Below are 27,040 nucleotides of genomic sequence, written 5' to 3' on the forward strand. Positions count from 1 at the left end.
CGTCAGAGTCTCCAAAAGTCTCCAATAACACCAGAAAAAGTTGCTAGATTTTTTGAAAATGTGTCGCTAGAGGGGTCTGAATACTCACTAAATATAGTGACAAAGTCACTAATTTGGCAACATTCATACAGTCCACATGTAGGCGCAAATCGATACATTTTTGTCCCCTTAATGTGCTCTAGCACTACACAGCTGATTCAAATAACAAACTCATCAAGTTTTTATTATTTTAGTCAGCTTTGTAGTCAGGGTTGGAGAGTAACGGATTACACAAAAACGGTAACTGTAATACGTTACAAGGAAAAACAATGTAATCAGATTACAGATACTTTTGCAAAACTACATGATTACTTCGAGGATTACTTTTAAATTCAGAAAGGAGGATTGCACATTTTGTTTTGGGACACTTCTCTGTTTTCTAAATTCATTCAAATAAGCATTGACAAAAAGGCGCAAATTTGAATTTGTTCGAACTGAGAGAGTCTGACCAGAAGTCAGAGACCACTATGATGACACACCAAATGGGTTTGATGGATCCCGAGAAAAAAAGCAGGAATAGGCTTTTGTAGGCTAACCGTCTTTCAATGGTATGGCTGCTGTCGGCATCCCAAAATTATCCAATTTGAATAAACACTTGACTGCAGTGGTGTAGTCTACGGAGATACAGATATTACTTATTGTTATCTACATAGCACATTGATGTGATTCACACTGCTGTTCTCTCATTTAGCTATTTACGCCTTACGGATTGTGGTTGTTGTGGATGGCTGTTCACAAATCTAAATGTGTATTTGAACCCAATAATGTTTGAATGAAACTAGTTTGAGCTGCCTATCAATCATTGGTATTGAAACCAGTGGACAGCCAAGTGAACAATGTGCTCTTGTAACAGCTGCACAGTGCAGATCCCAGCCTATGGAATAAAAGAGGGGCTTTTATTGCTCAATTTAATTCATGCTGATACATTTTTTGAATCCATAGGCTTAATGGACACATGTTCAAAGTCGCACACTTTTGATAGACTTAAAGGGGCAATCTGTAGTTGCTACATCAATTTTTGGATATATACTGTATATCCATCCATTGATACTTGAAGAATATAATTTATAAATGCCTCATGAGCTTAGTTCAACTGTCACACTCCATGAGAACCCAAAATATAAGCAGGTTTTCCTCCAATGTTTGTAAACATTGTAAATGTAAACAACCACTGTATAGCCTCATAACATGGTTAAAACAATAATGTTGATATCATGGATGGTCAGTCCTTGCATCCATAGCTCTGTCTATTAATCTGAGAGTGGTTACATTTCTCCAGGCCCATCCCTCAGGCAGGGCAACCGTTTTACTATTGTTTCATCTGTGGATTTGCCCTTTAAACAGCTGCACATTATCAATATATTAAAATGTCACCAACAAAAAGTTGAATAATCGGCCTATAGCAAATGCAGCATGTGGCATTCATTTTTCACGTGTAAATAGTACTTTTCAGTAATGCTCAAAGCATGCCATTCCATGAGCGGAGCGTTTATTTGTCAACTCTAATCAATGAGCCCAATCAGTCCTGCATGACAACAAAATCATAAACAACAGTGTAGGGCTGGCTAATACTGTAAGTCCTTTTGGGGTTATGCTCAGGTAAAACAATTTTGCTGGTCTATACTTCCATATTTCCAAGTCCTATTCTTGAAGATCAAGGGGTATAACATGACTGAGATTCTGATAGACTTTGTTTTGTAATGTAAAGATATAATTTAATTGTATTATTATATGTCGTAGGAAGCGAAGAGTTAGAAGAAGCCTACATAACCAAACCATAAAGTAAAATGTAACATCCATATATGGCCAGCTATGTAAACTTTAACATTGATTTATCCTGCAATAGATCTGGTTCAATTGGTAACATACATGCTTGTCTTATTTTAATGCTTCGTAAGGGGAAAGTAATCAAAGTAACTGCATGTTATCAGATTGCGTTACTGAGTTTGGTTTATCCAAAAGTTATGTTACGGATTACAATTTTGGACAGGTAACTGTAACAGATTACATTTAGAAAGTAACCTACCAACCCTGTGTTTAGTGCTAGGGCAAAAAAACTAAACGTGCATCCAGGGGGGGCCCCAGGACCGACTTTGGGAAACCTTGACCTACTTGACAAAAGTGATCTGCTTAATGATGCTCATGGACTTCACATTTCACCAGGGAATTTACTGGGTCTTGCCTGTATATAACTCAATGTACAGGTAACTGCCAAAACAAAGAAACACTTGAGTAAATTATAGATACAAAGTATAATGAAAGCAGGTGCTTCCACACGTGTGGTTCCTGAGTTAATTAAGTAATTAACATCTCATCATGCTTAGGGGCATGTGTAAAATTTCCCAGTTGTCCATTATTTTGGCTACCCTGGCTAGAATAGGGAAGGGAAAGAGGATATGTAATCAGTTGCACAACTGAAAGCATTCAACTGAAATGTGTCGACTGCATTTAACCCAATCCCTCTGAATTATGGGCCAGTTTCCTGGACCCAGATTTAACCTTGCCATGGAGGGAGAAAAATCTCAATTGATAGTTTCCATTGAAAGTGCCTCTTAGTCCAGGACTATACTTAATCTGGGTCTGGGAAACTGGTCCTTTTCCTTTTCTTTAGGTTGATCAATTTCCTCATGTCACACTGTTACTCTGATGTCAAGTCAACGGCTCTTCCTTTTAGGTTAATAGTAGTCTACATTACCAGTTCAGTTAGCAGTTTGAAATATCTTTATTCCTATTATTTTGTTCAGCACCTGTCTGTTGCAGTAGTTCTAGCTGCTCACTTGCCTTGGACTGGCAGGATTTCCCATACTGACCCTTGAGCAATATTTAGGAGATGGACAAAGGCAAATCTTCTCATGATCTCACTATGAACTAATTGATCCAGACAGTGGGTATGTATTCCTAATCCCTTGTGTCATGTGATCCACAACAGTCCTTGCCCAGTCTCTACCCTCAGTGCAGCATTGGCAGACCAGGGGTAATACTAACTCACTGTTTCTGTTGCACTATTTTTGTTTATGTATGGAAACATAGCCTTTTTCTTTAGTAATAGTACAGACACAGTGGATGGATTCAAACGGTGCAGTTGTGATGGTAATGGAGACATAGTTGGAAGAATTTTTGTTGTTGTTGTGGAGCGTCCAAAGAGTAGAGCTACACCACTGACTGACAGACAACTTTAAATCATGAGTGACAACCACTTCAACTAAGGAGTCCAATAAAAAATGAGACGACACCTTCAACTAAAGAGGCTCTTCAAAGTATTTGACTACTATTTCCGTGATGGGTCAGCGACTGAGTGAGGAGAGTGACTCAGACCAGGAAATTGATGTTGCAGAGCTGCAGGAGTGGTATAAGAAGTTTGTGGTGGAGTGCCCAAGTGGAACACTCTATATGCACGAGTTCAAGAGCTTCTTCGGCGTTACTAATAACAAGGAGGCAGCGGATTATATTGAGAATATGTTCCGCGCCTTCGACAAGAACGGAGTGAGTAGCATACAGATTACAGTAATCTGATGGGGGGGCCTTTGAGGGCCACAGTGTCCACATGTTGTCTTTCAAGTGATAACTGTTGAACACCTTTTCTCTTCATTTCAGTATTTATTGATGAGTATCATTTCAATCTGTTATGATCCCCCCCCCCCCTTTGCAGGACAACACAATTGATTTTCTAGAGTATGTTGCAGCCCTTAACCTGGTCTTGAGGGGCAAGTTGGAACATAAACTGAAGTGGACTTTTAAAATGTACGACAAAGATGGAAGTGGCTGCATTGACAAGACAGAGCTGCTGGAGATTGTAGAGGTAACAACCAACATTTTCCAGTCGTCGAAAGATTAGTGTATGATTAAATAAAATAGAGTATTTCTATAGACATGTACAGTATACATATGGGATATAATTCCAAAATGTTATCTTCTCTCAGTCCATCTACCGACTAAAGAAAGCCTGTCATGGAGAACTGGATTCAGAGTGTAACCTCCTGTCCCCAGATCAAGTGGTTGACAGAATATTCGAACTGGTGGATGAAAACGGAGATGGTGAGGATGTTTTCTTTACCCCCTTACTGTTCTCTGACAGTTTGATCTGTGCTTTTAATAATTTAATGATTTAGCAGGTTCTCACTGTGATTTCCATACTGTTATGACTGTGTGTAACACACAGACATATACAGTAAATGCCATTTAGCAGGATCGTCTATCCAAAGTGACTTAGTCATTAATGGGTGTAACACATTCCAGAGTATTTAGAAAATTGGACCATGGGTGAGTAATGTTTTTCCTTCGGTGTGTGTGTTTTGGTTTCACTAGTTAATGGGTAATGCTAACTATCTCTCCTCCGTCAGGGGAGCTGTCTCTGGATGAGTTCATTGACGGGGCCAGGAGAGACAAGTGGGTGATGAAGATGCTGCAAATGGACGTCAACCCTGGGGACTGGATCAATGAACGGAGACGTAAGAGCTCTGGAGTGAGCTCTGAAGCTGGACCTCTGCAATAAGTTTCTGGACTACTTTCAATCAAAAGTTGAATCCATCTACCAGCAGCTTCAGCTGTCCTGTGCCGGCAGACACTACCACCATGCCCACGTAGACTGTGGACTCTTGTCCAGAGGAGGAAATCACTGCTCTAATAACTCTCCTTCTCTCCCCATAAATAGCAAACACACCATTCTCTTTTTAAATCCCTAATGTGTACATATCAATGTGTTTCTGTTTGCCCTGATGGTTGTGTGTGTTCCACTATTCATGATTGCATTTTGTACGTGCAGGCTACAGTGAAAGGGACCAGTTTTCTCCATCTCATTATGATTGAAAGACATCATGCAGAGGCAGATCGTAGAGTTTATTTTGCAATTATGTTTTGCTGGTAAACAAAAAAGCATCCATCCGATTTGGGGGCTTATACTTGATGAGGTTTTAATAGAGCTGACAATATAGTACACCGGTAGCAGTCTTATTACATTTCTGGCACCATTTTTGCATTTTTAGAACTTTAGGGCACCACCTCTCTTTTTGTGTGTGTTGAACTTGAAATCCATATTCATTGAACAGTAAATGTGTATGAAGTTGCATAATAAACACCTAGCTCAATATTGAACTAAAAGAAGTGTAACGTTACTCCTTAGTCCAAGGACCTTCCTTACATGTTCTGTTTAAAGGGCGAATTGGCTCTGGAAGCCAAAACAGCCAAATGCACCATCTAAAAGTTAATCGATTCTCAATTGCGGTACGGTTCTAGAAACCCTCTACTTTCATATCACATTAAAATAATTAAACAAATGCAAAATACACATGCACTTACTGTAAAGTGTTTTAACACAGTTACAGCCAACAATATTTCAGTGACAACACGTTTGTGGGCTCCCCACATAGGTGTTTGGAGATGCAGACAGCTAATTGGCACAGGTAGTCCACACCGTCTTCTATCGGTTTTCCATAAACAAGCACTGTAACATGGAAATATGGCTGTATGGGAACCCTAACCCTATAATTAAAGGTGTGTATCAATTTAACTTTTAAATGATTTTTTCTCGCTAATATGAAAGATATGGTCCTTATGCTTCCAAAACCATACCACAAGTGATGCGTGTTAATGTTCAGACCGAGTCTTGCGGCTATTAACAAAACTTCCCCATACTGAAGACGCCTTCATCCAACGACTTATGTGTAGGCCTAATGTAATGTAACGGAGTGATGATCAAGGGCTAATTATAAACTGGGTGATTCGAGCTTTGAATGCTGATTGGCTGACAGCTGTGGTATATCATACCATAAACCATTGTTATGACAAAACATTTATTTTACTTCTCTAATTACATTTGTAACCAGTTTATAATAGCAATAAGGTAACCTTCGGGGGTTTGCAGTGTTTGGAAAATATACCACAGCTAAGGGCTGTATCCAGGCACTCTGCATTGCGCATAAGAACAGCCCTTAGCCATGGTACATTGGCCATATACCACAATCCTCGGGCATTACTGATTAAATAAACACCTATGTTGACCTATTGTATGGTATGTAAGCCTATTATATAGCCCAGGCCCCTGACTAAATGCACTATTCATTTAATGCCTCTTTCAAAAAATAAGAATTTGTTCTTAACTGACTTGCCTAGTTAAAATAAAATAAATATTGATGGTGGAGGTACTGGAGCACGAGCATAATGGACCTCTAGCTCCTCCTACCTTTGATATGAAATGATTGGATTGGTTTAAGCAGTTTCGCCTTGGATATGCTGGGACGAATTCCCATCTGTGACACAAAGAGGAAGTCGATTGCTAGCTGATAATGTCCACATCTTGGTTCAATTGAAAGAGAAACTGAACGACTTTGACGCTAGCTCAGTAAGTTGCTAAATTAAGAAAAATACATCAAAGCTAGCCTTATGCAACAGTCAGCCAAATGTGCTTGTTGTAGTGCTAGCTAATACTGCAGGTTCAAATTGTCAAATGTACTTTAATTTAAACAACAATTGCCTATCCCTCCCTCTACCTGGTTGATTACAGTTTACCTGTCGTATAATGTCAACTGTATCTGAAGAGCCAGTGAGCTCTATTGACAAATATAAGGTAAGTGGCCATCATAAAAAAAAACAAATTAGCCAGAATAGATTTCGAGCCTACGCTTTCTTACAGCGGAACTGGGTCTGACCGGCTTCTTGTTTAGATTGAAACCACAGAGCCAGCGCGAGAAATGGCTCGGAAAATGTACCTCAATCCAGGAATGAGAAATGCATTGTACTCTGAATTGGCCTATTATCCCAACTGTTACACCAAGAAGATTGAACGACTTCTAGTGTTTTAGAAGTCGTTCAATCTTATTTGTATAGCAGTTGGGACAATTCGGAGTCAACACATTTGTCATCCCTGGAGTGAGGTATGTTTTCCTATCGTGCTGGCTCCGCGTTGTCGTCTAAACAGGAAGCCTGTCAGTGCAGCTGTAAGCAAGCGTATGGTCGGAATCTGGCTAGAAACCCCCATATTTAGCTGGTTCCGCCATATTGAATGGCATTTAAACAATGCCCATATTACTACTTACCTGGAGCAAATGTAAAGGACCGAGGTTAGAAAACTCTTTGGTATAGCTATCTATGTACTTGATGTCTGGTCCTGTGGTGTAATGCTACCCTCTCTTGGCCAGAATGCAGAAGGCGGCTGGAGGCTGCGTCATGTGAAGGGGGACCTGTTCTCCTGTCGTGAAGATGAGGTCCTGGCCCATTGTATCAGCGAGGACTGTCGCATGGGGGCTGGCATCGCTGTCAAATTCAAGAAACAATTTAGTGGAGTAGATGAGCTGAAGAAACAGAGTGAGTCCTGTGTATTCATGTTTGTTATTATGCACTCTACATGCTATGGAAGTCTTTTGTGATGTGCCATTTTCACTTCAAAGTTCGCACTACAGATAGAAGGCATAGTATATATCATAAGCCAATGTCATTGATCAAGATCACTGTCTACTGTTTTTTTCTTCAGAGAAGGTGCCAGGGCAATGTGCTGTACTGAAAAGAAACAAGCGTTTTGTGTACTACCTGGTAAGATGCTTAGCGCTATATACCAACCAACTGAAACATATAAAGCCTTTTTATTTTGTCATCTTTTGTGGTGTCTCTCTCTTACAGATTACAAAAGAAAAATACAGCCACAAACCTACCTATGACAACCTACGGCAGAGCCTCGAGGACATGAAGTCTCATTGCTTACAAAATGGAGTAACTGGAATATCAATGCCTCGGTTTGTATAAATACATTCTACACAAAAAAATCACCATTATGTTGACATTTAATTAATTTGCATATTGTTGGTATGCTGACTCAACTTCCATTTTTCCTATCCTTCTATTCTCCAGCATCGGCTGTGGCCTTGATCGACTGAGTTGGGATAAAGTGGAGGAGATGCTTAAGCAGGTATTCCAGCCCACAGATATAAGTATCACTGTGTATACTCTCCCTGTAAAACCCACAGGGAAACCAAGTTTCCATTGATGTTTTCTGTAAACCAAAGTAAATCATGTTTCAGGGATATTTGTTATGGTTATATTCTCTATCATCTTTTGTCATAGGCTCCAAGCCTGTGTTTTTCAACGGGTTTTGTGTGAAATAAAACTCGGACCATATTGTGTTGATTGACACAGCGTGTATTTTTAATTGCCAAGTTTACTCAGCATACGGATATGCACCTGCGCAAAGTTTGCTGAAATGTTTACTTTCAAAAGTTAATAAATTAAATCACAAAATGTAGCACTTTACTTTAAGAATCATATCCTTTACCGCCTAATCTTTATTTTACCCCTGTGTGTGATGGTTCTCTGATATTGCAAGTGCCTATTTTCATGTTAATTATGATCCTTTAGTAGAGCTATTCTCCACCAGATGGGGGCACCAATTATAGTTTTCTCCACATGGCTTCTGTGGTGTGATCTATACAGATTTTTCATATGATGTAAATACCCTGTAATGTACAAGTATCTTACATGAGCATGACTTCTGAAAACTATATTGTTATTTTACAGTAATAAAATCAATGTGTTGCATACATTTAGCTGAACCTGTGGTTCTTATCATTTGTATATATGTTTAGATTGACTGTCCAGTGTAAATGGTGTTACGTCATCTATCGATCACGTTCACCTTATGACTAAATGTATCAATATCACCCGTCATACCATACAGGAGGACAGATGATCTGAACAAATACATGTAGTCATTCCTAATACCCATCTCTTCATCTACTGACCAGGGCTGTGCATCAGGCTTTGCTCATGAGTCACAAGCTTGAAGCTGCGGACTCTGAACGCTACCTTATAATGTGATTCTAATGCTATGACCATCACAAAAGACATAGCGGGTTGCAGCTGCAGCAGATATGGCCACGGTATTGTATGATGTAATGTTGATCTTGAGTGTACTGTACTGTAAAAGCAGCTGAAAGACGATGCCGGCGCCAGATGTAAGGGAGGGTGGGGGAAGGGTATAGGGAATCTGACACCACAAAGTCAAACTCACAGAACCATTTTATGTTTAAGCCCTCTAGTACATCAAGCCCTCCTCTACAACATGAAACTTGAGTCGAATGCACACACAACCAGCCATCCTTTCGCTGGATTGCCTGTAGTTACATTACTTGAAAGGAATAGCATATTTTGCCATTTACAATGACTATAAACCAAAATATGTTTATAACGCGAGCGTACAATATTTAGCTAGACCGTGTACAGTCTGACAGGTCTTCTAGTGAAAAGACAGAGCAGTAGTCTGCTGCCTGGCTTTGCCCCCACCTACTCCCCATGCCTTCTGGGGCACCTTCAATAATTCATGAGGGAAATGCATTTGTCACTGGGTACACTGCGGCTACCTTGATTCCTCTATTCCTGGCTGGATGTCTTTCGGGCATCACTGCATTTGACCCCCTCCTCCTCCCATCCCCCTAACACAGTGATTAGACTGTACTCTGCATCGAGCCCTGGGAAGTCTCCCTTTTATCTGGCCTGAACATCACTGTACTGCATAGGTCCATCACACACTGCAGAAATGCAGTGGTCGTCTTTGCTTGTGTCTCAAAAATCCTAACCATGGAAATACACTGAATCCTAGCTCGGCTTGCCTGTGTTTGTCCTATAGCAGCTCACTGATTTGCTACTTTCCTTAGTTCTCCCTCCTAACACTCACTCTGTTTCTCTCATGTCCATCTTCCCTTCCCTTCTTTTTTACGCTCTGTGTATGAATCTGTAGAGCTCGGCACTCTTGTCCACTTTAGAGAAAAGAAGAGCTTGGGGGAGGGGTCCTGATGCACCGTGAAACTGCCCCCTCCCAATTAAAGCACATCGCTTATGTTATTGAAGAGCAGCTCAGCCAATGAGGTGGCGATACAGGCTGATACAGCATTAAAAAAAAACAGCAGAATGAGTGAAGAAAAAACTGCTGTGTGTGTGTAGTTTTTATCCCTCCCCGGAGCTGATTTGTATTAATTTACTGTAGTAATCCATTAGGGTGTGTGTGGATGAAAGGCAAGAGTCCACGGTATTCTAGAACTATGCACTAGTCCATTATTCTAACACTGGAAATAAGAGAAAGTCATTCTTGAAGGAATATTCATTCTCTTTTTTTCTATCTATCTCAGTGCCCTGAAGCTGCTAGAGACATTTGCCCTGAGGAGGAAGAGACCCAGCACACAAGGTAAACTGCTTTTCACATCTGCTGGTGGGATGCTTTTGAAGTTCTTTTTTTTCCTGATATAATTATAATGCCATATTGGAGCTAATTAATTGATCATTCATTTAGAGATTTTTTTATTTTTAAATGTTTACATAATTGAGACTTGACAGGGAAGGAGAGAGAAGGCTTGAGCGGGACTCTGATGCTCCAAGCCAAGTTACTCTCCGTGCACACGGTTGTCAAGTGCAGCAGTATCCCATTTCAGTCCATAGATAGTGGAGCTTCCCCAGACCCCAGCATCTTGCTGACATGGGGCAGGGGGACTTAACATAACCATGCAGTTTTTGTGAATTCAGAGCAAACTTGAAGTTTCCTGGGACGAGGCATTAAAAAAAAGTTTAAAAAAAACAAACATTTTTGAAGTTTGACGTTGATGGTTCAAATGAGAGGTCAGGTGGACAGGTGCATCATTTCACGGTGAAACAAATGTACTGCATAATGATAATCCCAAAAGGGGACGATGTGCGCACTCGTATGTGTGGACTCTCATTTTGTGTGCAGCTGTATGTGAATAAGGATATAATGTAATATGATGCATGCATTTGGGTTGCTTAGATAACACATGCATTAGGAATGGTGTGTAGAGATTGATCTGTCTTAATTAGAAATGGTGTGTAGAGAACTTGATAGTTCACTAGGGCTCAGTCTGTGCCTGCAGCCCCAGTGAACTATCTCACAGAGAGGGTATGCAGGGCTGGAGGAATCTCCTTCCATGGAAAGAGGAGAGTTTTTCTCTCACCCCTCAGTGGTCACACAGTAGGAACCGCAGAGGAAAGTGAAGGCTAAGGGCATTTTAAAGATTTTATGAAGGGCTACTGGACAGATAACGCAATCTAACAGACAGATGGGGTATTTTCAATATAAAAATATATTTTCTTGCGACTTATATGAGGTGTATTTACACTTTTCTATTTTGCTCATCGTGATGTCATTTGATGTGATTATGACCTTGACATTTTTCTGTTTGACTAATCTACAGCGGCCAGCAGTAGGCGCTGTTTCTTTCATCTGTAGCCTATCTAAAAGATTTGCGACGTGAATAAGATAGTACTGTAAAAGATGATCTTTTAATGATTTTCTGTTTATTTTTAGGGGCAGTTCTGCTCTCCACAGTTGTAGGCTATTTACTCAATCTGGAAACCAGGTTCAGTATTCGTTTGGGAGAGTAGTGTGAAGAATCTGTGTTTGTAAAGGATTTACAGACCATGTCCTCTTTCTGTCATTGCAAAGGATACTCCCACTCAGTAGGCAGAACAGGAGGAAAGCTAGGGAGGGTTGGGGACCCATCCTCTCCTGACCAGAGCTGCTGACCCCTAGAGCCTTGCTCTGTCGTAGTCTGACCCAATCTCCCAGAGACACGATAGCAGCTTTGTGAGCATATCCACTATACCGTGGCAGTTGTGGACCAGAAAGGGAGAAGCACACTTTATTGTTCATGTCTCTCTGCCTTTTGTCTCTGAGAGACTGCGAAGCTATTTTAGTGTGTCCCATCCTCAATATTTCAAACCAAACTTTTGTTTTACACTACACCACACACACCGTAGCACTGCCATCTAGTACCATAGTGATAGACCATGTGTAGTACTTCCCCAATTCTGTGAGCGACTTCAGCAACTATCACATCCGTTCCTGTGCTTGCAAGTGGCCACAAGGAATCACACATTAAAACACAGTCAGAACAATCATATTCAAATGGAAACCATGCTGATCCTGGAGTAGGCCTACCACTGCGTAGCCTAGACTCAGTGAGTTTAACATACATTTTTCAAAAATGACCAAACTATTCATAATAGGCTTAGATTTTGCATTCTGGAAAATGAGTAATTTATGAACTAATGTATATTTTTCAGATGAGGTAAATGATTATGCCAACAACACTTTAATGACCATTGACATTTATGGAATTATGGAAGACTGTTCCTCTTCACATTATCCTGGGGATGAGGTTGAGAGACTCCCAGCAGGGTAGAGACGTCACGCCGAGGAAGACACTGAGATAGCACTGCTGAGAAAACCCAGCTGCTAATAGCAACGCTGCAGTGACACCCCTCACTGTGTCCAAGTATTAGCTGCTGTCCTCTATAAGACTGAAATTGTGAGAAGTTGAGAACCACTGAAGTCTGAAGGAGCCCAAAAAGTACTTATCTTGAATTAGCATAGCGGGATTTGAAACGGTGGATATCTCGCTGTTGGCTAAAATCATTTGAGTATTGTAATCAGGATAGAACAGCTAGTGGAAGGACTGGAATCAGTGTGGTCTTCAGTCAGAGGACGAATCACAGCAGCTGAAGGATGGAACCTGACTGTTGAATGAAATAGTATGGCACTTTACTATCCAATCACTCCTATGAAAGAGACATATCATGAATAAGGTCATGAAATATCAGACATGTCCTGTGATATACAATGCATTCGATTCGGAAAGTATTCAGACCCCTTGACTTTTTCCACATTTTGTTACGTTACAGCCTTTTTCTGAAATTGATGGGGGAAAAAACAATTTCATCCATCTTCACACAATACCCCATAATGACAAAGCAAAAACAGATTTTTAGAAATGTTTGCTCATCTATGAAAAAATTAAAACAGAAATATCACATTTACATAAGTATTCAGACCCTTTACTCAGTACTTTGTTGAAGCACCTTTTGGCAGTGATTACAGCCTTGAGTCTTCTTATGTATGACGCTACAAGCTTGGCACACCTGTATTTGGGGAGTGTCTCCCATTCTTCTCTGCAGATCCTCTCAAGCTCTGTCAGGTTGGATGGGGAATGGCACCTGCACAGCTTTTTTCAGGTCTCTCTAGAAATGTTCGTTCGGGTTCAAGTCCGTGCTCTGGCTGGGTCACTCAAGGACATTCAGAGACTTGTCCCGAAGCCACCCCTGCGTTGTCTTCCCCAGAGCTGTGCCTCGACACAATCCTGTCTCGGAGCTCTACGGACAATTCTTTCGACCTCATGGCTTAGTTTTTGCTCTGACATGCACTGTCTACTGTGGGACCTTATATAGACATATCATGTCCAATCAATTGAATTTACCATAGATGGACTCTAATCACGTTGTAGAAACATCTCAAAGATGATCAATGGAAACAGGATGCATCTGAGCTGAATTTCGAGTCTCATTGCAAAGGGTCTGAATACTAATGTAATGTTGTGTTTCTGTTTTTTATTTTTAATGCATTTCCAAAAATGTCTAAAGCTGTTTTCGCTTCCGTCATTATGAGGTATTGTGTGTTGATTGATGACAGATTTTTTTTTTTGAATCCATTTTAGAATAAGGCTGTAGCGTAACAAAATGTGGAAAAAGGGAAGGGGTCTGAATACTTTCCGAATGCACTGTAACAAATGAGATTTTAATGTTTTTGTTACCATCAGGTCATTGAAGGGAATGAGAAATAAGTCTCATTTAAAACATTTGAATTCCATTGTTTTGAATTGAGACATTATGTGTTCATTCTTTTAGAAGCTTTGGACTTTTGGGTTAATAGATCATTAGGTTCACCTCTGCAGGTATACAATCCATTGTACCCATTGAGTGAATAGCACCTCAGGAAGAGGCAGATCAGCAGAAGTGTCAGGAGTCATGTCATTGCTCATCCTCTCTGTGTGACACTCCCTGTCCCAGATTATGTGACACGTGGTGTTTAGTGCGCCCCTGTTACTGATGGCGAAGGCGATATAGCGGAGCCAACACTGCTGTCACCCTGACACCACAGTTAGCATAGTGCTTAGCTCCGCATGTCAGCCAATTCTGCACTGTGAGCATTCCACCAAACCAAACTACATTACATTAAAACAACTACAGAAAGGAACTGAATGGACTGAAATGGAGCCAGAGCTTTATAATGAGAAAATATAAGGCTTTGAATGGATAAAATGATATGCAGAAGGGCACAATGAATATTCACAGAAGTTATCCAGCCCTTATGTATTGCTACCACTGAGAAAGAATACAGGAGACAGTAGAGGAAAATTGAGGACATATCAAATGATTAAGGTGAACATTCTCTCCTTGATGAAGTGTCACCCTGAAAAATACAGTTGCGTGCGGGAGGAGAGGAGAGAACAGTACAGTTGTGCATTGCTAGCAACCAAGACCAGGGCACCTCATCACACACCCCGGGGAAATGTGTGCTCAAAGTGAGCACGAGAATAGGATAGAAAGTGAGTGATGGAGGAAAGACAGAAATAGAGGGGATTATTAGGATGAAAAGAAAAAAGATGGGAGAGGAAGGGGACGTGAAAGGAAAGTGAAAAGAGATGGAGAATAAGGGAGACAGATGATGAGAGGAAAGAGCGGAGCGGAAGTATGAGGGAGAGAGAGAGCGAGTGGGTGTGCGGTACAAAGCTTGGAGCACTGCAGCACATTGCAGTGCCCAGCCCCCGCTGTGTTCTTGCCATCCGGTTCCATGCACTGAAAAGACCCCTGCAGCAGAGCGACATAGAGGGCTGCCTGCCTGCCTGCTGACGAACAGCACAACAACCAAAAAAGCAGGAACACAATTGTTCTTTCCACTTGACCTGATATGTCTTTCTGTTATGCTGATTCTGGGGTACTTGAAGTGTGCTATAGAATGTTCAGAGCAAAGAGTTGAATGGACAATACAGGGCAATTAATCTCATGTTAAGGCTTTCCTGGATTATATAAACCTATAAATACTGCATATTCAATTCTGCCCAATTTGACCTGGTATATTCAGTCATGGGATTGTAATTTATTTCACTGTACAAGCATACTGTAACCATATCAGACCACGCCAAATGTGGCCAATAACCCCAGTACCGCTGTATGGCACATAATCTTTCTCCCACCTCTATGTTTCTCCCATTAGGAGCATTTGCACACATCACATGCTTTTGTCCCTGGGTAGGCTAGCCTAATGCCCTGGCAAATAAAGCCAGCTCCCTTATGGGACATGTTGAAATTACAACAATGGAAAGGCAAACACATGACCAGAAATCATTTGTGTTAGTCTCATATCAGTCTGATGCGTTGTTGATGTGCTTTGTTCAGTTGGCTTTTTAGTTCTGTTTACACCGAGCCCAGTGGTCAACTTTCCAGTCTAGACACTAATGCATTTTGAATCAAACAAGTTAAGCCTAACTATGGGATGGCTTGTCCAGAAAACTACTAGACACACGGTTGAGATACAGGACAGTGCTAATCTAGGAAATTGAAGATCCAAGTTATTTCTGCTTCCTCAAACAGTTATGTTTCCATCCCACTGTCTGCCTTTGGGGCTGAGGCATGAGAGGCTTATCTGCTGTATTTGATCTTAGTTACTATCATGTTGATCTAATGCTGAAGTAGCTGACTGACTGTGGATTTGGTGTTGTTTAGAGTTATTAGTTCCCCTGAGGGGTTTGATGTTCAATCAGTGTTCCTCTATTTGAAGCGGGCTTGAGTCTGCTATGCCCAGCTGGGTGAGTGTTTGGACTCTGAAGTTTGTTTCTCCACAGCACACCATGCTAAACTTCTCATTTCAGCCGATTGTTTACCTGTTACCTCAGATTCACACTGAGTGTACAAATCATTAGGAACACCTTCCTAATATTGAGTTGCACCCCCTTTTGGCCTCAGAACAGACTCAATTCGTCATGGCATGGACACTGCAAGGTGTCAAAAGTGTTCCACAGGGATACTGGCCCATGTTGGCTCCAATGCTTCCCACAGTTGTGTCAAGTTGGCTGGTGTCCTTTGGGTGGTGGACCATACTTGATACACACGGGAAACTGTTGAGCATGAAAATCCAGCCGTGTTGCAGTTCTTGACACACTCAAACCGGTGCGCCTGGCACCTACTACCATACCCCGTTCAAAGGCACTTAAATCTTTTGTCTTGCCCGTTCACCGTCTGAATGGCACACATTCACAATCCACGTCTCAATTGTCTCAAGGCTTAAAAATCCTTCTTTAACCTGTCTCCTCCCCTTCATCTACACTGTTTGAAGTGTATTTAACAAGTAACATCAATAAGGGATCATAGCTTTCACCTGGTCAGTCTATGTCATGGAAAGAGAAGGTGTTCCTAATATTTTGTACACTCAGTGTTCATTGCGAAGAGCAAACAAGCAGGGCTGAACACATCCTAGGTTGGACATTTGTTTCTGGAAAAGTCTACCCTGTGCTGGAAATGAATGATTTAACTTGGTGAAGTAGTGTAGTTTGTATAACACTGGTTTCATCCCCTGTATATCAAAGGCCTTTCTTTTAATAGAGTGAACTCTCCCCAGTCAGTCCACAAATACATTGGACAGCAAAGAATTAGAATAGAGGCTTCTCTTGGTCCAATTATGTTTGGGCTAACCATGTGTGTAATTGCTGCTTTTCTAATCTTTGTGTATTTAGAGCAGGGATGCACAAATTTGATGGGGGTGGCTCTGAACTCATCATGGGGGGGGGCGCAGTGGCTCGCGGGTCTGCGTACCCACATCCATACATATAGTCAGAGCCCTTTTGGGGCCCTAACCAACATTTTGTAAATGTTTAGACGTTGTAAATTGATCCGCCATCCTACAAAAGGGCTGCATGCCGCTAGTTGCCAATCCATGGTTTTTAGAGCATCCGCTACAATAAATTCACATGTCTATGACAACACATAACATTAATATGATAAATGCCATGATGCCAGTATCAGAAATGTTCTTATAGCCTGACAAATGAGTGATCGAGATAGCATCAATCTTAGCACGAGTCTTACATGGCATGTCTTGCTACCCGCACAATGGCGCTTAGAGCAAGCACTGTGATGTGTGTGTTGTGTGTCATCAGTGAGTGTGTGTTGGCATTCTTGCACCGAAGAATGTCCCAGCCTTGGTCACGACGCAAGGAAAAATTCAAGAAAGAAAAAAGAGATAGCGAGATAGAGACAGAGAGAATGAGAGTGTGTGTGATAAAGCAAGAGAGTGACAGAGTGTGAGATAGAAAGGGAGAGAGGAGAGGATGTAGTATAATGTAGTTGCGGTGTGTAGGGGAGAATGGGGGTGGGGGTGAGCCAGCAAGCTGCAGCCGGGACTCAGAGTGCTGCATTGAGCTGCATAATTAATCCAGAGGGGGAGGAGAAAGGGGAGGAGCAAAAGGCGGATCTCCGGTATGAAGAATATAATGAGGGGTAGAGAGAGTAATGCTGCTGGAACGGAGCCAGCCTATTCTTGTGTGAAATCTCTGTTCAGAAGGCATGCTGAGCTCTGGACATATTTTCATGCAAAAGCAAACAGGGCACAGGACCCAATGTGTTTCTATTTCTATCAGACATATTCAGTCAGAGAGACGCAAAACTGCTTGGAGTAGGGAGCAGGGCCAGTGAGTAAAGGTAAGAGGGGGTGCATATTCAGAGGAAGCACCCTCAGCTGTTTGGTCCAGCTCTGCTCTGCTCTGTTATTCTCTGTGTTCCTGTCCCATCTGTTCTCTTGGCCCCTATTATCCAATCACCTTCCACTATACTGCGTATCAGAACAGACTACTTTTCTTTGCAGGGCCCTCTTTCTCTGACTCAGTCTGTTCATAATCAGCCGATTTGCTGTAAAATGCTTTCTTATTATTTGACCCATTTGGTGATAACATACAGATCCAACGGGGGCATGATACTATGGGTGTTTCACTGATGTGTTGGGACCTTCGTCGAGGCTAATCCTCCCCTTTTAAAGTGTTGTTCTTGAGATGGTGACAGGGACCTTGAGTGTTATGTAAGTATACGCGAGACCCTTTTTATGAAGCCTCCTTCCCTTCCTCTCTCTGTGAGGAGTGTGCAATAAAAGCTTCCAAAGCCTCCTCTCCTCAGTTTTATTTATAACCACTGTTTCCCTGCAGAGGAGACTTTCTGCCAGATCAGTCATGCATTCCACACTGCAGTTTCACACAAGCAATGTGAGCGGCGCGTGTGTATGCGTGTGGGTGCGTTTATGTGTGAGAGTAAGAGTGTGCGTGCCTGTGGGGGCATGTGTGTCTGTGCGTGTGTGTGGCAGGTCTTGGCCAAGAAGATGGTGGTGTGTTTTTGGAGTTTACAGTAGGTCACTACCCCTGTCAGAGCTGGCTCCCCACTGTGACTCTGCTGTCACTGGTGATTGTATAATCTGGCCCGTTTCTTCACCCATGTCATACCACCTGGGAGCACCTCTGTCACCTCACCTACCCATCACTGTGGTTCCCCCCCATCTCATCCATTCTAATGCACTGTAACTTGCTAAATCCTCAGTGAGTCTTCACCGCTCTGAGATACTGTATGTGGCTGCGCAGGTGTAGTGTCTCTATAAAACTATAGTTTAATACACTCTGAAATCCAATTGATGTATTTGTTGACTGTTTCCTGTGATTTTGTTGCTCCTTCAAAAAACACAATCAAAGAGCACTTTCATGTCTGTCCAGTTTTCTAATCACAGGTAACATTGTGATAGAAAATGCTAAGTAAGAACTGTCATAGTTTCCTTTAAGATCTGGCTGACAATGTCTGTTTGTAGGTTGAGGTAAAAAAAAAAATCATGGGAGCTGAGGAAGAACACAAAGGCATTTGAAATGCACCCTGTGTCGGCCCTGAATCTCCCAAAGCACAGCTGGGGAGCTTGTAATGTTTGCAATCTCATTCCCGTCTCCTGAGAGCCACCAGATCAGACTTAAATTACAACACAAATTACCCTGTATACCCACTGCAGCAGTGCAAAGCTGATATCAAGCACAGAGGTGTGGTCCCTCCGGAAAGGTAAGTGTATATCTCAAATCCATGCTCATGACTTTCCTTCATACCTAATGACCAAAATCCTCTCTCCTGCACCTTATGGGTGATTTGTAGGCTGCTACAGTATGGGAGCTTTAAGGCATCCATCCGCATGCTTCTCATCCATGCTCAGTTTGTGCATATATTATGACATTTTGTGAAGTTTTGGTCTTCCGAAAGGCTATTCGTGTACGCAAATTTTTTGCTCGAGACATGCCGAAGTCTACACCCCTTCATTGGTCCACAGTATTGATTCTTCAATTAAGTGTTTGTTGTCATTCAAAGATAGACAACTCATTTTCATGCACATTTTTTCACTTGGGAAATACCACACCAAACATCTTAGTTAATATCAAATTGTGCGACTAAGATCTCCTCTTATGACAGATTTCTTGAGTAATCTTAGATTAATTCAGACTATTTTGAGGGTGTATGCTGGCTACAGCGTCTCAAGATGGAGAAACAGTACTATTGCTGCATTTTCTCGTCTTTCAAGTGAATGTCTTTTAAGGGACTATGCGAGCACACTAGGCCCCCAGCCGAACCAAAGCACGCGGAAGGCTTTAGGGTGATGGGATCATAAAGTTGTCATGCTTCTGGTTTCCCATTCATGTTCTGCATGGATGTTTCTTCAAAAGGGCATTTAACATACATTCTGATTTTAAGCTCTCTCCATATACACGCTCCAAGCAAGTGTTACACCATTAAACATAAACAGTGTTTATTTACATCTTCTGTCCACCAAAATCAAAAAAACGAAGAGACATATTCTGGCTCAGTTTTAATTCCACTCCCAGGGGCCTTTCTTTACAGTGCTAAAACTGACCATCTGACATTAAGAATGCGGGAGTGATGTTTTTGCCAGTTCAGAGAAGCTACTAGACCTAACTAATTCAATATCTTCTCAGAAATATTGTTACTACACTGTATTGACCAAATGATGTTATCACCTCACATTAAAAACCATCCCCTTTATATTATATATTTCTATTTAGCTAGCTCTAGTACTGTGGTTTACCTATTTGATTGGCCAAACAGATGCTAAAGAAACACAGATTCCAGTGCTGGGAGAAAGATGCCAGAGAGAGTGGAATTGGTCCTTTAATGGCTCTGAGTGGTTGCTCAACGACAAGGTTGTTTCAATTCATTGAGTTTTGGAGGCCAGTGAGCAGAGGAAGGACACGGCATACAGAGCAGATCCTGTAGGCGCCATCAGTGCTGCTTCCTGCCTGTCACATTCCCCTTGGTTTTTAGAACTCACAGAGAGAGACACATAATAATAACAGGATGGAAAACTCCATCAGAACACAATGATAAATTATATTTTTGTCGTGCATACAGAAAAGAATGGAAATGTATTTTAATGGAATGGCTTTTCTTGTATTGTGGCATATTCATTTTCAAGAATTGTATGATATTTTGCTGAGGTAAAACAACCAACACATTTTCCATTGACGTCACCAAACAAACATTTCCATTTAATAACATTAATTTGTGTTTGAACAGATTTGATGAGTATGAACCTGGATGGACATAGTTAATTAGAGGATACTACTGATGCTGTAATGTGTACGAGCTGCCTTACATACAATATACAGTGCCTTCAGAAAGTATTCATATCCCTTGAATTTTTCCAAATGTTGTTGTGTTATAGACTGAATTTAAAACGGATCAAATTGATGTTGTGTTACTGGCCAGCACACAAAACCCCACAAGAAATGTATAAAAAATGAAAAGCTTAAATATCTTATGTCAAGATGTCACTCGTAGCACGCGCTCCAGCAGGTATATCTCACTGGTCACCCCCAAAGCCAATTCCTCCTTTGGTCGTCTTTCCTTCCAGTTCTCTGCTGCCCATGACTGGAACGAATTGCAAAAATCTCTGAAGCTGGAGACTCACATCTCCCTCACTAGCTTTAAGCACCAGCTGTCAGAGCAGCTTACAGATCACTGCACCTGTACATAGCCCATCTGTAAACAGCCCATCTGTCTACCTACCTCATCCCCATACTGGTATTTATTTATTTATTTTGCTCCTTTGCACCCCAGTATCTCTACCTGCACATTCATCTTCTGCCGATCTACAATTCCAGTGTTTAATTGCTATATTTTAATTACTTCGCCACCATGGCCTATTTATTTCCTTAACTAACCTCATTTGCACTCACTGTATATAGACTTTTTGTTTTCTTTTGTTCTACTGTATTATTGACTGTATGTTTTGTTTATTCCATGTGTAACTCTGTGTTGTTGTATGTGTCGAATTGCTACACTTTATCTTGGCCAGGTCGCAGTTGCAAATGAGAACTTGTTCTCAACTAGCCTCCCTGGTAAATAAAGGTGAAATAAAAAATATATATATAAAAAGAAAAGGATTCAACCCCTTTGTTATGGCAAGCCTTAATAAGTTAATGTGTAAAGATATGCTTAACATTAGTTGCATGGACTCACTCTGTGTGCAGATCTAGTGTTTAACATGATTTTTGAATGACTGCCTCATCTCTGTACTCTACACATACAATTATCTGTAAGGTCCCTCAGTCGAGGAGTGGATTTCAAACACAGATTCAACCACAAAGACCAAGGAGATTTTCAAATGTCTCGTAAAGAAGGGTACGTATTGGTAAATGGGTAAAAAAAAAAAGCACACATTGAATATCCCTTTGAGCATGGTGAAGTTATAAATGACACTTTGGATGGTGTATCAATACACCCAGTCACAACAAGGATACAGGCCTCCTTCCTAACTCCGTTGCCGGCAAGGAAGGAAGCCGCTCAGGGATTTTACCATAAGGCCAATGGTAACTTTAAAACAGTTACGAAGTTTAATGGCTGTGATAGGAGAAAACTGAAGATGGATCAACAACATTGTAGTTACTCCACAATACTAACCTAATTGATAGAGTGAAAAGAAGGCAGCCTGTATATAATACAAATATTCCAAAGCATGCATCCTGTAAGCAAAAAGGCACTAAAGTAATATAGGAAAACATTTGTCCTGAATACAGTGTTATGTTTGGGGCAAATCCAATACAACACTTATTGTACTTATTGTACAACACATATTTTCAAGCATGGTGGTGGCTACATCAAATCAAATGTTATTGGTCACTAACACATATTTAGCAGATGTTATTGGTCACTAACACATATTTAGCAGATGTTATTGGTCACATACACATATTTAGCAGATGTTATTGGTCACTAACACATATTTAGCAGATGTTATTGGTCACTAACACATATTTAGCAGATGTTATTGGTCACTAACACATATTTAGCAGATGTTATTGCGGCTGTAGCGAAATGCTTGTGTTCCTAGCTCCAACTGCAGTAATATTTAACAATTCACAACAATACACACAAATCTAAAAGTAAAATAATGGAATTAAGAAATATATAAATATTAGGACAGGCAATGTCGAAGTGGCATTGACTAAAATACAGTAAAATAGAATACAGTATATACATATGTATGACATGAGTAAAGCATCATGTTATGTGTATGCTTGTAATCGTTAAAGACTGGGGAGTTTTTCAGAATAAGGCAAAATCCTAGAGGGAAACCTGGTTCAGTCTGCTTTCCACCAAACACTGGGAGATTAATTCACCTTTAAGCAAGAAAATAACTTAAAACACAACCCCAAATCTACAATGGAGTTGCTTACCAAGAGTACCGTGAATGTTTGTGAGTGGCCGAGTTAAAGTTTTGACTTAAATCTGCTTGAAAATCTATGGAACTTGAAGAATTTATAAAATTATAATGGGCAAATACAGTACAATCCAGATGTGGAAAGCTCTTAAACCGTGTTCATATTGGCAGTTTGAAGTGACTCAAATCCTATTTATTTGCATATCTGTTATTCTTCCCGCAGTCTGAACAGCCAAAAATCACATGGAATCGGATATTTCAAGCCACCTTACCCTAAGGATTTTGAACATTCAAAGCAACTGAGAAACATCCCTGGCAGGCATTGTTGTCACCTTAGCTTGCTACACAACTTCTGAGTGATATGAAGCAGCATCATCACCAAAAAAAAACGTAGGAACAAAGTTTTGCCCACGCTGCAGGCTGCTATATCGGTCCGCTAATACAGACTATTAAAGACCCAATGCACTACCTTAGTGTGAAAAAAATATATAATCCAGGGTTTTTCTTTAATTTGACTATTTTCTACATTGTAGAATAATAGTGAAGACATCAAAACTATGAAATAACATATGGATCATGTAGTAACCAAAAAAAAGTGTTAGACAAATCAAAATATATTTTATATTTGAGATTCCTCAAAGTAGCCTTTACCTTGATGGCAGCTTTTTTGAAAAACCCTGGAATGAGTAGGTGTGTCAACTTTTGACTGGTACTGTATATATTTGTATTCTGTTTTGTCAGGGGGTGCTGCAGCACCCTCAGCACCCCTACGTCCCGCAGCTGTGGAGTGTTGAGAGAAACAATAAGAATACTGTGACACAACAAAATGTGCAATAAGTCCAGGGGTATGAATTCTTTCTGAAGGTCACATTCAACCTTGATGTAGAGTTCCCCATTAAAAGTGTTTGAGTGGCAGGTCACGTAAGATTGTTTAGATTAGAAGAGAGAGGTGTTGTGTGACCTTCCCCTCTCTGGCCATTGTGCAGATGCCACCCCTAAAGAAATACGACTATTGAATGAGATACGGGGGTGAAGTTCATTTATACTCCTAGGACAACTTGAATTGTGTGTCCCACCATATTGTTAAGAAGGCAGGCCTATTACTCTGCAAGCAAGGCAATCAATTGGGTGATTCTGTCATATTGTGGGACTCTCAAGTCCCAAATGGAATAAATCAGTTTTTGTTCAGTTAGCTAACCTTGGACTGCTCAATAAAAGTACAGTATAAAAGAGAATATAATAGAATATAGTTATTTATGACATGGTTTTGTGACATGGTTTTTGTGTGTCCTGCTCCATGGGCTTTTCAATTAAATTCCAAGCAGCTTGCAGAGGCGTTTAGATTTCTCCAATCCTGACAACAAATTGGTCAGGCTCTAAGGCTCCCAGCCCATCTCTTCCAATACATCAAATCCTATCATATTTAACATACAATATTGGCTTAAATTAATCACACTCTCCTCATTCTTATAATCTTTAAACAAATTTGTGAAGAGCTTTCTGAACACATAAACCAGTTGTAAGTTTGTGCTGACCAATTGTCCTTCTTATGGTCACTGTAATCATAGTTGTCAATGCCTGGTACATATATTGAATACGATGATGGATAATGCTTTGGTATAATTTACTTTACTTTGTGTCAAGTTGTTTATTGAGCCCGAGTGTTGTGTTTATTGCAGCATGTCTCTGAGTCCTTCGCAGTTTAGAGTAGTTGTGTAGTGTAATTTCTGACTTCTGCTCAGAATGTAAAAATAGATGTGTTAAATAGAGTGAGGGAACAAAAGAGGAGACCGCTCTGTCGTGTTGTACTATCCAATTTGTACCAAGCATCATTTTAAGACCTGCAGCGATTCATACAAGGTATATAACAATCTCTGACCGTGTTCCATCGCCTTGTTCTTATCATGAACAAACACATTCACTCATAGCCGCGGGAAGTAGGGGTGCTGAGGGTGCTGCGGCACCACAAACATCTTCCCACGGACATGCATTCACCTGCCCGCTGAGGAGAAAATAGAGCACATTGCATCGCAGGCTTAAGTTATTATATCATTGATAGCTAGCTCTCAAAGCAACCATATCCCATTGCCAACAAAAGTATATTAGCATTTATACTGAAAATGTGGTCCGAGTACAATTATCCATTTACACTACTAAAAAGCATAACACACCAGGTAGACTCAAGAACCACAGTCTGTTGATCCACCTGTACATTGTCCAAACGATGTTGCTGCATGAGAATGAGGGAAGAGAGGAAGGCCTATAGTGTCAAAAGGTGGATCGCTCAAAGAAAAGTTGAAGAGCTTGGCCCGACAATCTTTGCCACTGTTCTTGAAGTTCCCGAACAGCAACCCTGACTGACTGTCATAAACGGTCCATCAACAGGCTGCAAGGCTGTCATTTGCTGAGGAAAAGGGTATTAGTAGCTCCTTGCTCCATTCTTACATATCCCTAACAAGGTCTTTCAAGTCAGGTTTGATCTTTCCTTCTCATCCATCTGGTTTGTGACGGAAACCCTTATAGACATGATGGTGGACAGTTAAGAGAGCAAGGTAAATTATTCATTTGGGCTGTCTCACTCCTTTACGAAATGATGACAATTCAAGCTGTGGGCTGTTTTGTACTCCATATCCGTATGATATTGCTGTGCATGACACTGTGCTGTAGACTGTGTGTGTGATAGAACTGATGTAACTGTTGGGGTAGGAAGGCACCCTTGTGATTCTTACGAGGCTGAATTGCTTTTAAGGTAGCGGGCAACAACTCTTCTCCCACGTAAGTGATGTCCCGCTTTCTTCACATCACACTTTTGATTTGTCATCTGCTTAGATCGCTGAGCAGTGAGCGTTACATTGCTTTATATGGTTCTATAAAGCAGGAATAGCCAGTGAGATGAATATTCTGCACCAAGGCAACAACAGGGTGTCAAATTGTGGAGAGAGTCCTGAATTGACATGGTTAACATTAAGAACAACTCATTGGTGTGTATCATATTAATATTCCTGTTATAACGAGAAGGAGCTAGGACTCATTTGATTGGTGTCTACTTTGATTGCATTTCCCTATGAAATCGTATAGCCATGAATAGTTCAATTCCTCTCTGCCACTTTCTGCCATTTAAAAATGCAGCGCTGCTTTAATTTCTTATCAAGGCGGCTGGAAATAGTATGACACAAAGCAAGCAGGAGGACAGAGGACAGGAGATAGAGACTCATTTGATTAGGCAATGAAGCCTCTCTCACCTCCCCATTGGCCTTTTGGAAAAGCTGGTTGTTTCTATCCCACAGTGTTCAGTCTAGTTAACTCAGATTTATACAGTGGCTGTTTGGTGCTTCAAGCCCAGAATCCACCTTTTCATTACTGGCCAGCTGCCACTAATCCACTGGGGTCTGAGACAATATTTTTGTGATTTAGCTGTATGCATGTGTTTGTTATTGCCTGTGTATCTGTTTCTCTCTCTCTGTGTGTGTGTGTGTGTGTGATGCCAATTTTTTTCTTCTGCCACGCTTAAAACAAGCATCCATTCGGCGGCTCATACACCTACATTAATATTTTGTACACATTTCACTGTATGCAATATGCATTTCTGTTCTAGATATTGACTTTCAGTTTCACCTCATGGATGTCAAGTCCCTGAAGAATAGGACAGTAAAGCTGCATAGCAGCACAATTGCACAGGGCCGACAGAATGTATTCACACCCCTTCACATTTTGATGTTACGGCCTGAATTTATAATGGCTTCAATTGAGATTAATTCATCCCTGACCTACACATAATATCCCATTATGTCAAAGTGAATTATGTTTTTAGACATTTTTACAAATTCATAGAAAATGAAAAGCTAATGGATCAACAACATTGTAATTACTCCACAATACTAACCTAAATGACAGAGTGAAAAGAAGGCAGCCTGTACCAAGTAAACATTTTCAAAAAATGCATCCTGTTTGCAACAAGGCACAAAAGTAGTAATGGCAAAAATAATTTGGCAAAGCAATTCACTTTTTGTCCTGAATACAAAATGTTATATTTGGGGCAAATCCAATACAACGCATTACTGAGTACCACTCTCTATATTTTCAAGCTGCATGTCTCAGTCATGTTATGGGCAGGGGCACAACCTTTGTTTTAGAAGTAGGGGGGTCAGTCGGATATCCAGTCGGATAAACACTCCAAACAGCCTACCCGACCGCTCGGAGGCATCCGCATGGTCCTAAAGCACACCGGAGCATTGTTTTGTATCACATTCCAATAATAAAACGGGGGAAGAAAAAAAAGCTATTCCAGAATGTGGGTGGGGACATGTGAAAGTTGCACCCCTGGTTATGGGTATGCTTGTAATCTTTAAGGACTGGGGAGATAAAAAGAAAAAAAGTTGCTAAGCACATGCAAAATCCTAGAGGAAAAAATGGTTCAGTCTGCTTTCCACC

General features: G+C 40.9%; 3 protein-coding genes across 7 annotated transcripts in view; all 3 read left to right on the top strand.

Annotated features, from left to right (window-relative positions):
- The first annotated feature begins 3,019 nt into the window (after positions 1-3,019).
- Positions 3,020-5,279, top strand: LOC110491084 (guanylyl cyclase-activating protein 2). Its single transcript, XM_036945856.1, has 4 exons — positions 3,020-3,522; positions 3,689-3,838; positions 3,960-4,074; positions 4,380-5,279. Exons 1-4 carry the CDS (start codon positions 3,319-3,321, stop codon positions 4,529-4,531), a joined length of 621 nt encoding a protein of 206 aa, XP_036801751.1. The 5' UTR covers positions 3,020-3,318; the 3' UTR covers positions 4,532-5,279.
- A 923-nt stretch (positions 5,280-6,202) lies between these two features.
- On the top strand, positions 6,203-8,570 carry oard1 (O-acyl-ADP-ribose deacylase 1). Of its 3 annotated transcripts, XM_021566240.2 has the most exons (6): positions 6,216-6,376; positions 6,539-6,601; positions 7,173-7,338; positions 7,505-7,563; positions 7,651-7,763; positions 7,879-8,570. In XM_021566240.2, the coding sequence occupies exons 2-6, from the start codon at positions 6,554-6,556 to the stop codon at positions 8,012-8,014; spliced, it is 522 nt and encodes a 173-aa protein (XP_021421915.1). In that variant the 5' UTR covers positions 6,216-6,376; positions 6,539-6,553; the 3' UTR covers positions 8,015-8,570. The 3 variants fall into 3 exon arrangements, with proteins under 3 accessions (XP_036803009.1, XP_021421915.1, XP_036803010.1); XM_036947114.1 differs by having other exon boundaries at positions 6,203-6,376; positions 7,505-7,763; XM_036947115.1 differs by lacking the exons at positions 6,216-6,376; positions 6,539-6,601 and having other exon boundaries at positions 7,137-7,338; positions 7,505-7,763.
- A 1,417-nt stretch (positions 8,571-9,987) lies between these two features.
- The window catches only part of LOC110492174 (synaptotagmin-2), a 76,270-nt gene continuing 59,217 nt past the window's right edge, over positions 9,988-27,040 (top strand). The window contains exons 1-2 of one of the 3 annotated variants that reach the window (XM_021566254.2): positions 9,988-10,048; positions 10,149-10,204. The gene's annotated coding sequence lies outside the window, so the exon portion shown is untranslated. Of the gene's footprint in view, positions 10,205-27,040 lie in introns of all 3 variants that reach the window. The other 2 variants (XM_021566253.2, XM_036947127.1) reach the window with 2 other exon arrangements.

Source organism: Oncorhynchus mykiss, chromosome 16, assembly GCF_013265735.2.
Source record: "Oncorhynchus mykiss isolate Arlee chromosome 16, USDA_OmykA_1.1, whole genome shotgun sequence".
NCBI classification, from domain to species: Eukaryota; Metazoa; Chordata; class Actinopteri; order Salmoniformes; family Salmonidae; genus Oncorhynchus; species Oncorhynchus mykiss.

Bases quoted from the DNA above. Each gene is read 5' to 3' on its own strand.
- LOC110491084 (XM_036945856.1), top strand. From the start codon at position 3,319: ATGGGTCAGCGACTGAGTGAGGAGAGTGACTCAGACCAGGAAATTGAT. The intron at 3,523-3,688 runs GTGAGTAGCATA...CCCCCTTTGCAG, and splicing joins GCGCCTTCGACAAGAACGGA to GACAACACAATTGATTTTCT. The intron at 4,075-4,379 runs GTGAGGATGTTT...CTCCTCCGTCAG, and splicing joins GGTGGATGAAAACGGAGATG to GGGAGCTGTCTCTGGATGAG.
- oard1 (XM_036947114.1), top strand. From the start codon at position 6,554: ATGTCAACTGTATCTGAAGAGCCAGTGAGCTCTATTGACAAATATAAG. The intron at 7,339-7,504 runs GTGAGTCCTGTG...TTTTTTCTTCAG, and splicing joins AGATGAGCTGAAGAAACAGA to AGAAGGTGCCAGGGCAATGT. The intron at 7,764-7,878 runs GTTTGTATAAAT...TCTATTCTCCAG, and splicing joins ACTGGAATATCAATGCCTCG to CATCGGCTGTGGCCTTGATC.